General features: G+C 41.6%; 1 protein-coding gene across 1 annotated transcript in view; it reads left to right on the top strand.

Moving 5' to 3' along the window:
* The window catches only part of LOC118797176 (retinal-specific phospholipid-transporting ATPase ABCA4-like), an 88,566-nt gene that overhangs the window by 33,156 nt on the left and 41,023 nt on the right, over nucleotides 1-14,387 (top strand). Inside the window, 4 exon segments of the mRNA XM_036556430.1 lie at nucleotides 4,622-4,827; nucleotides 6,544-6,720; nucleotides 8,539-8,761; nucleotides 10,741-10,962. Coding sequence (XP_036412323.1) covers nucleotides 4,622-4,827; nucleotides 6,544-6,720; nucleotides 8,539-8,761; nucleotides 10,741-10,962 — 828 coding nt within the window.

The raw sequence follows: 14,387 nt of genomic DNA, 5'->3' as shown, positions 1-14,387 counted from the left end.
ATTTGATGATTTGAGTCTCAACTCGAAAAATCGAGACTTGTGACTCAACTTTGACTTGAACACCAGTGACTCTGACTTTGACTTGGACTGGAGCCTCATGACTCGGAAAGACTCAAGAGGAAACGAGGAGAGTCAGACAGGCGAACTGATCATTTTCCTCAAAATAATCACAGCTCTTTCCATTTTACTGAATTTAACAGCTTCTGCAGGTAAAACAGGTGCAGCGTTCCCCACGAGGCTGAATTTGACTTTTTTAATTTGGCAGCTTTATATTCGAGTTTGCTGTTCCACCTTAAATGGTGCAGCAGACAGGCAGCCAAACGTAACTGCTGCACCATTTAAGGTGGAACGGAAAATTCAAATAAATAAACTGGTGAATAGAAAGTCAACGTACCATCATGTTGCCCTTTTCTCTAAACTTTGTCCAGCTTGGTCGTTTTAGTTTCTGTCGTCTAAATTCAGTTCAAACTAGCAGCTGTTTTTAGTGCTGAGCTAGTCTGTATTTTAATCCTATGTGCCCAGTGTTCTCAAAAATCATCAAACCTGATCTTTAAATATTATTTTTTATTAAGTTTAATAATACTTTGAAAATAGTTTTCATGTGTAGTTCAGTTCTTTGTGTAAACCAGTGTCTCTGGATATATCTGGAGAGATAAAGAAACATATTTTTTTAATGTAAATACACAGCCACACATGGCTGACATTAACAGGCTGTATAACAGTTACCATCACTTTTAGTGTTCAGTGTTGAAATGGCCTTAAATTAGCTGAAGAATGCAGACTGACCTGTTTAGGACTCCAAGATTAGGACTTGAGACTCACCTGTACTGACTCGTGACTTGAACCGAGACTCAGCTGTCTTGACTCGGGACTTGGGTGTCAAGGCTTGAGACTTACTACTTGCAACTTAGTTCCTTGTTCCTACCTCAGCTATTCTGCACCTTATAGAATAATAGTGAAGATGCCGAAACTGTAAAATAACACATATTGAAGTAAACATTGACCAAAAAAGTGCCAGGCTATCTTCTGTTTTAGTAGCCAGTGGGTGGAATTGGATACGACTAAATTGGGAAAAATCTCACCCCCCCAAAAAAAAGCAGACTATGTGGACAAACTCTGATTTGATGTGGACCATCATAAAGATGCGTACGCACCAGCAGTGAACTCGGGCAGGGATCACCGGTCCACTGCTCTTAAAACGGGAAGTGACGCAGATAGCTTCCACACGCACAGCAGACCCACCAGAGTTCCTTCAGACCACCAATTTCAGGAGGACCAGAGATCGGTTCTCTGTTCCACTCCCAGCTCGATAACAGCTTTCACACTCAACCAAACTGAACTCACAAAGCAAGTGGACCTGGATCTGTAACTGTGATGCAGTGCATTTGTTTGTGCATTGCAGTAAAACAGCTGTGGGTCTGTGGGTCTGTAGTGGTGGGTCAAATGCCCGCTCGGCTCTGCCGTTCCAATGACCCTGGGTGTATCCAAACTTTTGCCCGGTTCTGTAAGTGTAAAATCTCCTCCGAGCAGCTCAGGGCCGCTCTGCACACCCTGTGTGTTACTCTCAGCCGTAGCTGCTGCAGAGCGCTGATTACACTCAGGAGAAAAGCCACTTAGCGCCGCAGCCAGCTGGGTGAAAGGGAACGCGACCGGCCGGCCGTAACAGCGCGCAGGAACACCTTTTGTATGGACGTGATTAAGAGGGGCCGCTGAGTTTTTGTGGAATGAGGACGCTTTATCGAGGAATAAAGGGCTAAATCACTCAGGCTAGCAGCTCTAGACCCCTTCCCTCCTGTCCCGTGCTGGAGGGCCTCTTCCCCTAAATTGATTTGAGAGTTTGAGCGTGGTGCATATCGAATGTCACGGCCTCCTTTGTGCTTTCCATACATACCGTACTCAATTAGCTCGTTCAGAGCTGTCACAGAGATAGGCAGCCCCCAGGATGAGACCCTTAAAGGAAGAGTTCAGCCTAAAATCTTGTTTGTACAGTTAACCCCGCCCCCCACCCCTCAGCCCACCCCCCGCCCCCCGCCCCCCGCCCCCGCCCCCGCCCCCCGCCCCAAATGTAATCAGCCAAGACATGTTTGGTGCCTGAAGTTTGCTTCTTCACTTTTGTGCTGAAACTATGAGGCTATTGTTTCTATATATATATATATATATATACAGTGCAGTCATTAATAGTAAGGAAATTCAAATTAAAATTGAAGCTGAAATGACGATGATAGAGCGGTGTTAGAGGAGTGAAGAGCAGTAGAGGTATCAGTGTTTAAACTGAGCTGAAAGCTGCTCTGTCCAGTGTCGGGGCTCTTCCAATGCTCTCTGTCCACTGGGTCCATTTAAGAGCAGCATAGTATCTAAACGCTGCTTCTCCATGTTTAGTCTTCACCTTCAGCAGGACTGACTGACCAGTTCCTAATGATCTGAGAGTTCTGCTCGGCTCATATCGCTGCAGCAGATCAGATAAACACGCTGCTGCTGACCATTAAGACATTTATAGAGCCTTAAAACCCATACTGGAACAGACTGGTAGGCAGTGTAAGGGTTTTAGGATGTGGGGATGTTTAACAATCTTTACAGTTCTATTTGATTTAAATTCAGGGTGACTGGAAGCAATTATAAAACCATTCTCGATGCACCTTGATTTCAGTTTTGGATTTCTATAGCTTATGTTATTTGTCATTAATGAGTTATGTCAGCTTATTTGGAATGTAGCCTGAACTCTGTGCACTTGTGAAGTCTGTAGGTGGCCTAAACAGAAAGCTGAAAAGTGGAAGGAGAAAGCAAAATTACATTTAAACAAATGTCATATAAAAAATACAAAAAAAATTCTATAAATCCATTTTTAAATAGCTAAAGTTTTAGTTGCGTAGCAGCCATTCTAAAACTGAAGGGGCCACAGTTATCAGTAAGTGGTCAGCAAGACTCCCAGAGTCATTGGCCAAGAATCGATCCCGACTCCCCGTCGCGTTAGAGTCAAAGAACCGACTCTTTTGAAGTCAACACCCCATCACTAGTACCAGTCAGTGCAGTTGCAGGTTCAAGCAGGCCTTCCTGAAAATTTGAGTTACCGGGCCTCGTTCACCAATATCTCCCTAAGTTGGTTCTTAAGTGTGTTCTTGATAAAGGTCCTAAGAAGAAGTCTCCGTCAGATTCATGACGTGTTCTTAAAGCGCAGAACTGTTCTCACCTTTGTGCTCTTGAGTGTTTGTAGATTCTGTTCTTACCTCAGAACAAATCCAACAAGAAATGTTTTCTTAAGAACGGTTGGAGAATGAGGCCCGATGTTTTTAAATAGAACCATAAACATTCAAAGAACCATTTAAGCATGCAAATGATTCTATATAGAACCATTGTCTTTTCTAGAGAGACTAGAACCGCAGGCTTTAGACAATATTAATCCCTGTTTATAGTGTTATTGGGCGTGATGAGTTTATTTCTAGTGGGAGAAACACAAAGCCTTAATAAAAACCTGATTATGACATTTTGTGAATTGATTCTGAATCTTTTAATGCGTCTAAGAATCGATTAATCTTCCCACCCTTACTGTTGTGTGTTCTGTATGGTGGCATTGTACAGTAATGTGAATGGTCCATTAGACATGGTGCACACAGAGAGGCCTCTGCAGCCTCAGTGTCATGGAGAAGGACTGTGAGAGAGAAAACTGCAGAATAACAGGCGTCCAGATAATAGCCGGAGTAAGCTGGGTGATTTTCCCATGACAAGTAGAGCACTTCAGAGAATGAAAGGCTTCTAATGGCATTTCTATAACAGGCATTTCCTCTAAATCAGTAAAACACACACACACGCACACACACACACACACACAGACCCACATACACACATGCCCTCCCGTCGCTCCCCTGCATACCAGAATCAAATCAAATCTTTATTTATATATCAATCACCTTTCTGTATATACAAACAGATAAAGAGAACGAAGAGAACAATTCCTGAGATCACAAGAACATAAAATATGAAACAGTCAAAAAAATCTGCACCGTTCAACTGTTGAAACATAAACTGTGCGATTCAGAGTGGTTTGGTGTGAAACGGTTCAGATGTCTTTACAGTGGTGGTGATGGGAACCAGGGGTCGCCATGACTACAACACAAATATAGACATTTTATTTACTATCCAGAACCACCAGTGAACCTACACGAGTCTTCTGAGTCTATATGGAATGTTGATGATGGAAAATAGTGGAAAATCTGAAATAATAAGTTTTCTTTGGGGACTATTTTGCCTCACAGCGCCCTGCATGTATCCCTCCACCATGAATGGAGTTTAAGTTCTCTAAACTATCATAAAACAGTGTCTCAGTCATCAGGCAGTGAATTCATAACCATTTCATGTAGGAACTTTCTGTGAGGGAGCTTTTAGAGGTGGACGTCTGGTTCCTATCACCACCACTGTGAACAGTTCTGACTCTGTAAGTTTATCTAGAACATAGGAAATTGAACTTGAAAGTTTATATATATTATATTAGAACAGTGCCCACATTAACAAATAGGAGCCCATGTGAAGTTTTCCCCATGCTCACACACACACACACACACACACACACACACACACACACACACACACACACACACACACACACACTGTCCCTGTGTCTCTGCAGTGTATAAACCTGGATAAGTTTGTGGGCCACATGGATGAAGACCAGCTAAGCCACCAGGCTCTGTATCTGCTGGAGGAGAATAAGTTCTGGGCCGGGCTTGTGTTTATGGATATGTACCCCTGGACCACGGCGCTGCCCAAACACATCAGATACAAAATCCGCATGGACATCGACGCAGTGGAGCGCACCAACAAAATCAAAGACAGGTGACACACGGCACCTCTGTTTGACCCAGTCTGCTCACAGTGGACAGCCTTCCTAGATTTAGCCGGCCATATCACCGTTACAAATGCCCTGACTTTACACTGTACTCTACACAGGGGATCACATTATTGTCCAGAGAACATCATAATTCCCCAAAACTCCAACGTTTTCTAACAAATATCATCATTACCCACCAACAAACATCATCATTACCCACCAAAACACAATCATTACCCATCATTACCCACCAAAACACCAACATTACCATCAAAACACCTTCACTGCCCACCAAAACACCAGCATTACCCACGAAAACACCATCATTGCCCACCAAAACACCAGCATTACCCACGAAAACACCATCATTGCCCACCAAAACACCCATCATTCCCCACCAAAACACCATCATTATCCATCATTATCCACGAAAATACTATCATTACCCACGAAACACCATCATTCCCCACCAAAACGCCATCATTCCCCACAAAAATGCCATCATTACCCACCAAAACACCATATTTACCCACCAAAACACAATCATTATCCATCATTACCCACCAAAACACCATGATTAACCACCAAAACACAATCATTACCCATCATTACCCACCAAAACACCATCATTACCCACCAAAACACCATGATTAACCACCAAAACACAATCATTACCCATCATTACCCACCAAAACACCATCATTACCCACCAAAACACCATGATTAACCACCAAAACACAATCATTACCCATCATTACCCACCAAAACACCATCATTACCCACCAAAACACCATCATTAACCACCAAAACACCATCATTACCCAGAAACACCCTCATTACCCATCATTACCCACCAAAACACCATCATTACCTACCCATTTTACCCATCATTATACAGCACATTCTCCATCAATCTGAAGAACAATTTGACCACTTTTTAACTTGGTTCACAGTTTAAAACATCCTTTAAGACGTTCTTTTTAAAGGTTCTCTAAGATCTTCTGGGAATTTGTTCCAGCACAGCCGCTAAATGCTGCTTCACCATGTTTGTAATGAAACGCACAGTTTGTTCTATGACCTTTTAAATACGGATCCTGCTGGTGAGATCCCCTATAAATAAAAATAATGTGTGGCCACGGCTTAGTAAGGTGTGAGAACGAGATCATGAATATTAAGCTGTGGTCAAGTCTTAATCATCTCACGCCTTACTGGCCACACTGGATCTCACCAGCAGGGCTCTGTATTTAGGTACTGACCGTATACACGCTTAAAAAAAGATGGTTCTTTAGTAAAGACAATGGTTCTGTATAGAACCATGAACACTTAAATAACCATTTGCGTGCTTAATGGTGAAAGGGTTCTTCAGATTGATGGAGAATGTGTTGTATATGGTTCTGCATAGAAGGCCTTTGAAAATGGTTCTATATAGCACCCAAAAGTTTCTGCTACCGTTACAATGTCAAGGTTGTCACAATAGCAGAACCCTTTTTGGTGTTATATAGAACCATGTACAGCACATTCTCCATCAATCTGAAGAGCCATTTGACCATCAAGCATGAAGATGGTTCTTTGGGTGTTCATAGCTCTATACAGAACCTTTGTCTTTACTAAAGGACCCTTGCAGAACCAGTTGCGATTGTGATGTGATGGAATTTATGACCGTGATGATAAACACCACTTTGTGTAAACTTTGTTGACGTCCCCTTGCGTACGTGTGAAAGGTACTGGGACCCCGGCCCCCGAGCCGACCCCATGGAGGACCTGCGCTACATCTGGGGCGGATTCGCGTACCTGCAGGACATGATAGAGCACGGCGTCCTGAAGCTGCAGACGGGTCAGGACTGGCCCATGGGTGTTTATGTCCAGCAGATGCCCTACCCCTGCTACGTAGATGACATGTAAGTGGACTACGCGTTTAGCATCCTAGCATGCTAACTATAATTCTGACACATGACGAAATCCCATTTCTTTTTCTTTACTGGCAGCTGGAGATTTACAATATACAGTTACAAAACTTTTACTTCACACCTTGTCTGACAACTGTATATCACAACAAAGTCAATGTGGCGCTACTGGGCATGGCGTCTGTGTGCCATAATATCATATCGTATCGTGAAAATGTATTGCGTATATCATATTTTTGCCGTATCGCCCACCCCTAGTTGAACAGACAGAATATACCAGTAGTGACATATTTAAAAAAATACTATAAACCCTGCACTCTCAGAAATAAAGGTACTAGACTGCCTCTGGGTCAGTTCCCCTCTTGTCACTGGGGTGGAACCCTCAAGGGTCCATCTCAGTACCTTCAGTCAGGGAACATAACTGAACCATAATCCACTGAAATGATATGTTCTAAGCTGTACTGACTCCACACACCCCGTCTCGTCTCCAGGCTTTTATTTTACTGTTCTGTTTAAAACATTCGGTTATGAAAAGGTACAAATACGAACTTTTCACCTGGAAAAACTTATTTAAGGTTCACAATCAGACCTTAAAACCACTGTTGGAGCTTTGAGGGAACATTTACACTGTTTGTACCTTGATGAACGAAAAATGTTCCTGAACAGAACCTTTCATTTCTAACAGTGTAGAGGAGAGAAATTAACAAGCAGTTTAGCAGAAATATGGAATAATAACATATGACGCACAAATAATAACAATATGAATAATTATTGCTACTTGTTACTTTATAATTTACTTGTCACTTCTTACATTGCTGTGAGGATCAAAGCAAACATAGGAAAGCATCATAAAATTTCCAAATGAAAATTGATCAGATTTCTTCCCCACTGGCCTCGATTTACCAGCATCAGATTCTGGTACTGAAAAAGAAAGAGAGAAGTATGTGCAGCAGAAAACACCTGGAGAACTAATATTCAAGTTGTGTTCATATGTCTCACTTAAAATCTCGTCTTTGGGGTCTGATAAAATCAATCAATTACACTTATTTTGATGTACTCTGAGTGAGTATCACTCAGTGTCACTGCTGTCAGGACAAAACCCTGAATTATCGTATTTAATTTTCTGATGTAATTTGAAAAAGGCAGTTGCCGTTTATGTTGTGGCAAAATGTCCTGATGAACGGACCAACAGGAATGATTCAAAAATACTTGGAATATTTCTCCATTTACTTCCATTGAAAGATAAGAAGGGCAGCAGTGGGTGGTGCTGTTGCCTCACAGCAGAAGGGTCTGGGTTCGATTCCCCAGCCGGGTGACCAGGATCCTTTGCATGTTCTCCCCGTGTCTGTGTGGGTTTCCTCCCACTGTCCAAAGACATGCAGTCCGGCCAAATGGAGACACTAAATTGGTATCTCCAATTGACCCTGGGCGTGTGTGTCTGTGTGCGATGGACTGGTGACCTGTCCAGGGTGTTCCCTGCCTTCCGCCCTGACCGCTGGGATAGGCTCCAGCTCCCCTGTGAGGAGGATACGCAGCTTAGATGTGTGTGAAAGGTAATAACAGTTTTCCTTCTCCTGTGAAGTTCCCTTTTTAGAGACACAAGGTTTTGTCCCGACAAGCTGTGATTTATTTGGTGAACTCTGCGTATCTGGTCCTTAATCAAGGGAGCTGGGAGCTTTAAACACTTACGACTTACGGCTTCTTTACATGCATTCCCAGTTTTTATCTCAACAGTCGAGTTTTCGCACCGCGGTCAGAGCTAACGTGTTCTGTAGAAGGCAAAGTGCACTGATTCCTTTCTTTTGACCCCAGGTTCATGTTGACCCTTAACCGCTGCTTCCCCATCTTCATGGTGCTGGCCTGGATCTACTCTGTGTCTATGATGGTGAAGAGCATAGTGCTGGAGAAGGAGATGAGGCTGAAGGAGACACTGAAGGCCATGGGGGTCACTAACGGGGTCATCTGGTACACCTGGTTCATCGACAGCTTCATCATGATGACCATCAGCACCGTTCTGCTCACCGGCATTGTCATGGTGAGGAGCAGAACACTGTACATGCTCACTGCTGGGCCTGGGATCTTCACTGATGAGGAATCTGCAGCTTTTAGCCAGTTATGGACAAAGTATGGGTGAAGCTTTCCTTTAAAGGGGAACTCCACCGATTTAGTAAAATTCTACATAAATCAGTCGTTGAGATGTAAACAAAGTCATGAAGAGTAGAGTTGACCGATTTCTCTACAGTGGGGGTGATAGGAACCAGGGGCCCCCCTCTTACAAAAGATGGTTCCTTAAGGGTTCTTTAGTAAAGACAGTGGTTCTATATAGGACCTTGAACACTCAAAGAACCTTTTGCATGCTTAAATGGTTTTTTGCATGGTGAAGTGGTTTTTCAGTGGTTCTTCTATTGTCACAATGTCAAGCTTGTAACAATAGAAGAACCCTTTTTGGTGCTATGTAGAACCATGTACAATACATAATTAGTCCGGCCTTCGATCTGAAGAATTAGTTCACACCATGCAAAGAACCCTTTAATCATGGAAATGTTTTTTGAGGGGTCATGGTTCTATATAGAACCCCTGTTTTACTAAAGAACCCAATCAGGCATAACATTATGTCCTTGTTTCTAGGCTCATTCAGCTCCACTTACTATATAGGTGCACTTTGTAGTTCTACAGTTACAGACTGTAGTCCATCTGTTTCTCTGATACTTTGTTAGCCCCCTTTTACCCTGTTCTTCAGTGGTCAGGACCCCCATGGACCCTCACATGTATGTATATATATATATATATATATATATATATACAGGGGGATGCAAAGCAAAATTAATTTTAAAAATATATTTAAAATATTTTAGGCCAAAAAGGCGTTTCACACCAAACCAGTCTGAACGACTCGGTTTACGTCTTAACTGCTTAATTATGGAGGAAGTTTGAAAAATTGATGGAATTCCCCTTCAAAGAGATCTGGGCTCTTTCTTTGAGCCCTTAAGCTTTCATCTTTCCCTAATGGAGTAATTGTGCCCTCTAGTGGATCTGTGCAGCACATAAATTATTCTATTCCATTTATCTGGTTACTTCTATTAGTGACGCAGCCAGTCTGACACTTTTCACTACAGCACTTTAATGAAAATGACAGGCTTTAAACTGACATGTAGTGACAAGTGTTGAAATCCCATCTTAGAGAGTTCTGTTGAAGTGTAATGCACTCTGTACAAACTCAAGGCGTTTTACGCTCTTAAAAAAGATGGTTCTTTAAGGGTTCTTTAGTGAAGACAACTACATAGAACCATAAACGCTCAAAGAACCACTTGCATGGTTAAAGGGCTTTTTGCATGGTGAAAAGTGTCTTCAGATCAATGGAGAATGAGCTGTATATGGTTCTATATGGAACCTTTTTGAAAATGGTTGTAAATAGAACCGAAAACTGTTGTTACACAATTGACATCATAACAATAGCAGAACCCTTTTTGGTGCTATATAGAATATTTTTCAAAAAGATTATATATATATACACACACACAACACTAGGTTCTTTGCATGGTGAAATGGTTCTTCGGATTGATGGAGAATGTGTTGTATATGGTTCTATATGGAACCTTTTAGAAAATTATTCTATTGTCACAAGCTTGACATCATAACAATAGCATACATAACATTTTGGTTATGTAATGTATATATGTAATATTTTGGTGCTATATAGACCGATTTTCAAAAAGGTTCTATGTAGAACCATATAAAACACAAATATATACAACACCAGGTTCTTTGCATGGTGAAATGGTTCTTCAGACTGATGGAGAATGTGTTGAATGTGGTTCTGTATAGCACTAAGAAGAACCATTTCACCATGCAAAGAACCATTTAAGCGTGTAGATGGTTCTATATAGAACTAATGGTTCTACATGGATACCTTTACTAAAGAACCCTTGAAGAGTGTAGGACACCAAGACAGTCGGGGTGACAGACGGACGGTTTGACGGAAACTCTGTGCTTCTTCTTCTTCTGTGTCTCCAGACTGGAAAGGTGCTGAACTACAGCAACCCCATCATCCTCTTCCTCTTCCTGCTAACCTTCTCCACGGCCACCATCATGCAGAGCTTCTTGATGAGTGTGTTCTTCAACAAGGCCAACTTGGCTGCTGCTTGCAGCGGCATCATCTACTTCACTCTGTATCTGCCTCACATCCTGTGCTTCGCCTGGCAGGACCGCATCACCAAAAACATGAAGCTCGCAGTGGTGAGCCGGCGAATTCTGTTTAACAGCTGTGCTGGAATGTTTTGACCAGTGGTGGACAGTAACGAAGTAAATGTAATTCTGTACTTTTTCGTGTATCTGTCGGCGACTTTTTACTTTCACTCCACTACATTTCAGAGTCTAATATCTCACTTTTTACTCCACTACATTTTGAGAAATCTGTCGTTCCTTTTGGTTTATGTGTGTATAAAAACGTAACATGTCAAAACAAAAGAAGCGCAAAGCAAAAACACCAATCAGGGCACAGCGGTCACTTTGTTTTGAGCTTGTTTTGACCTGTTGGTCATACCGACCCAGTGCAGCACACGGTTCAACATCAGTGCAGCAGCGTAAAATTTTGGGAGAGTCTATTCAACATAAATGATGAACTAACCTAACTTTGTGTAAACAGACCACAATATAGAAATATGTACTCATATGCAGTTGAGACTGACGTGTCTTTTTTCTGAATTTATACAAACACATTTCATTTTATAGTAAATTAGTTTTGTCTAGTTTATGTTTATGAACAGAGACCTACAGATGCAGTTTAGTGAAACTCATTTGTGAGTTTAAAGTTTTTATTAAACTTAAAGTTGTAATGAAGTTGCATTAAGTTAATTAATCGTTTAGCATATTTACATTTACAGCATTTAGCAGATGCTCTTATCCAGAGCGACTTACAAAAAGTGCTTTGTCTATCTAGAGAAAGTATCTTTGCTAGTTACCAATAGGTTAGAGAGAAAGCCAGTCCAGCTCAGACACTGCTAGAAACAAAAGTCCCTGTTGATACCCAGAGAAAACAGGAGCAGAGTTAAACACAGAGCAGTGCAATACAATCCAATACAATACATTACAATAAGTACTTAACTCAGTGGTCATTTAAGTGCTGTATAAAGAGACGGTCTTCAGTCTGCGTTTGAAGACAGAGAGAGACTCTGCTGTTCGGACAGCCAGTGGGAGTTCGCTCCACCACCTGGGTGCCAGTAGAGAGAAAAGTCTAGATGCTCGTCTTGAAGGACGGCAGGTCAAGCCGAGCTGTACTTAAAGCTCGAAGGGCTTGAGGTCAAGTAGGTAGGGGCTAGTCCGTTTTTGGCTAGTACTTTCACTTTTAATACTTAAGTACATTTGAAGGCAAATACTTTAGTACTTGTACTCAAGTGGAGGTCTAAAGGGAGGAACTTCTACTTTTACTGGAGTAATATTTTACCTTGGGTGTCTCTACTTTAACTCAAGTACATGATTTGTGTCCTTCGTCCACCACTGGTTTTGACCTGATCTGAGAACTTTCCAGGAGATATCGCTCGCAGGCCTGCTGTGTAGTATTCAAAATATGGAAATGTCTCTTACAGTATTTTTGAGCTTTTTAGTTTTGTAGTTTCTCCAGGCTCAGTCTAAATAAGTGCTACATAAGAAATATATAGAACACATGAAGTGGTAAATGTACGTTTAGCTGGGTCTCAGTCGCAGAACACTTAAAGCGTCCATATGATGGAGGCCTGAATGACCTCGCTTGTTTGAAATCAGTGTTTTAAGTAGACTGTGAACATCGTTCAGGTTTTAAAACGTGTTCACTTCACAGTCTATACAGTCCATATCGTCTCTGTCCAAAGAAAAACATGCAGCTCCATTTTTTTATTTTTACTTTTCTACAGCATTTGAACACAGCAGCTGCGCTTTACACTGAGTTCCATGATGATTGGACAAATAGAAATGCTCCAAAATCGCTCGGAATAAAATTTCTTTGCATTGACTTGCATTGAAAGTTAAGAATGTTTTCTGCTCTCTCCTGTAAAATTACTATTTTGGCAATACTTGTTTGTCATTGGACAGCGACGATATATGGAAACAAAGCTGGGGAAACTGTCCGTTTTGAATTCATCACGGTTGTGATTTCAACCATGAACACGGGTACATATGACTGCCTGTCATGTGTTGAAGTGTTGCAGTGTTCCTGCAGACAGTCTGTATCAGAGTGACTGGAGTGGACGTTGTGGGAAAACGATTAAACGTTGTGCTGTTTCTGGCTGTTGGGAAGCAGCTTTTCAGCTTCCGAACGATCCACACATCTGAAAGAAGCAGCTGAAGGTTATCTTTCCCTCCAAAACCCTGACTTAACTTACCAGTCTGTTCCATGGACTGCTTTTTGAATAACACACAGCCAATCAGAACAGAGCTCATTTACATATATCAGTCTTAAAGGCACTGCAACAAGAACAGCCTGTTTAATTGTAAGGAATAAAGAGAGGAAAATGATCATGTAGAAATGAATTAGTGTTTCCACTAACATTATAAACACAAACATTATGAGTGAGGAGGGAAAATAATACTTGTAGAATACAGTATATTAAAGCAATAAGCCACGAAAGGCAGTGGGTTACAGTGATTTTATCACGGCAGCCAACATAAAACATATTAAAATACACAATGTTTTAGATAATTATTTAAGTTATTATTAATAAAAACCAACATAAACAAGTATTCCACCAAGAAATGTAGTTCCTTTAGAGTACGGTATCGTTGCTAATCAACCACTGATTGTTGAATGAGGAGAAGAGTGTTCGGTCGCCAATCACTGTAAACTGCAGACAGTTCATGATTTTTAAAACTTTTTTTCATATAATAGTGAACATATGATAACGCAGCACTGTTTAATGCAGAAACGTTCAGTTTATAAGTACTTTCTGGTCACCAAATCACCACTGTGAGTCTTTCTGCCAGTCTGACGACGCCACTTTTCTCACGCTGGGGCTGAATCTCAAACGGCTCCCTGCTCCCTACATAGTGCACTACGTAGGAGTTTAAATACTGACTCCTGCAGCCCAGCAGAGCAAAGTGTCGCTAAAAACGGTCATTTGGGATTCATCCACATTCATACTGGACAGGCAGTCACTGTCTGACAGCAGAAGCTAGAATTTCTAAACTTAATGTTACACAGCTCAGTATTTAGCTATGGAGCCGTTTGGGATTCAGTCTGGGTTTCTGACTTCTGACTGAAACACGGACATTTGAAGTGTGTGAGACATTCAGGTGACGTTCTTTAGACTTTATACTGCCGTTTTTCAGTGAATCATATCATGAGTACTTTAATTCAAGCCTGTGCTATTAATGATGGAGCTGTTTAGCATGTTTGCTATCTTTTAGCCTGTTAGCTGGTTCTAGTTAAGAACATAAGTCATCAGCTCCTCAGTTTAAACAAAAAACAGGTTCTTACTTCATCAGTTCACTCGGTGCTCCGTGTGATCAGCGTTAGAGTCAAAGATTAATCCATTAACCGCTGAAGGGTTGTTCGTGCCGTGGCGCAGTGATACAGAGTTCAGTCACCGTGAGGCGGTCAGAGCCGTGGTATATTGTGGGTTTTACAACGGCTTCAAACGCAGCTCAGCCAATCAGATTTTAGGACCAGAACTTTCGTTTTATATCAGTTT

This window comes from Colossoma macropomum, unplaced genomic scaffold (assembly GCF_904425465.1).
Source record: "Colossoma macropomum unplaced genomic scaffold, Colossoma_macropomum, whole genome shotgun sequence".
Classification (NCBI taxonomy): domain Eukaryota; kingdom Metazoa; phylum Chordata; class Actinopteri; order Characiformes; family Serrasalmidae; genus Colossoma; species Colossoma macropomum.
The sequence above is the reverse complement of the archived record's forward strand: the minus strand, read 5'-3'. Positions and strand labels throughout refer to the sequence as shown.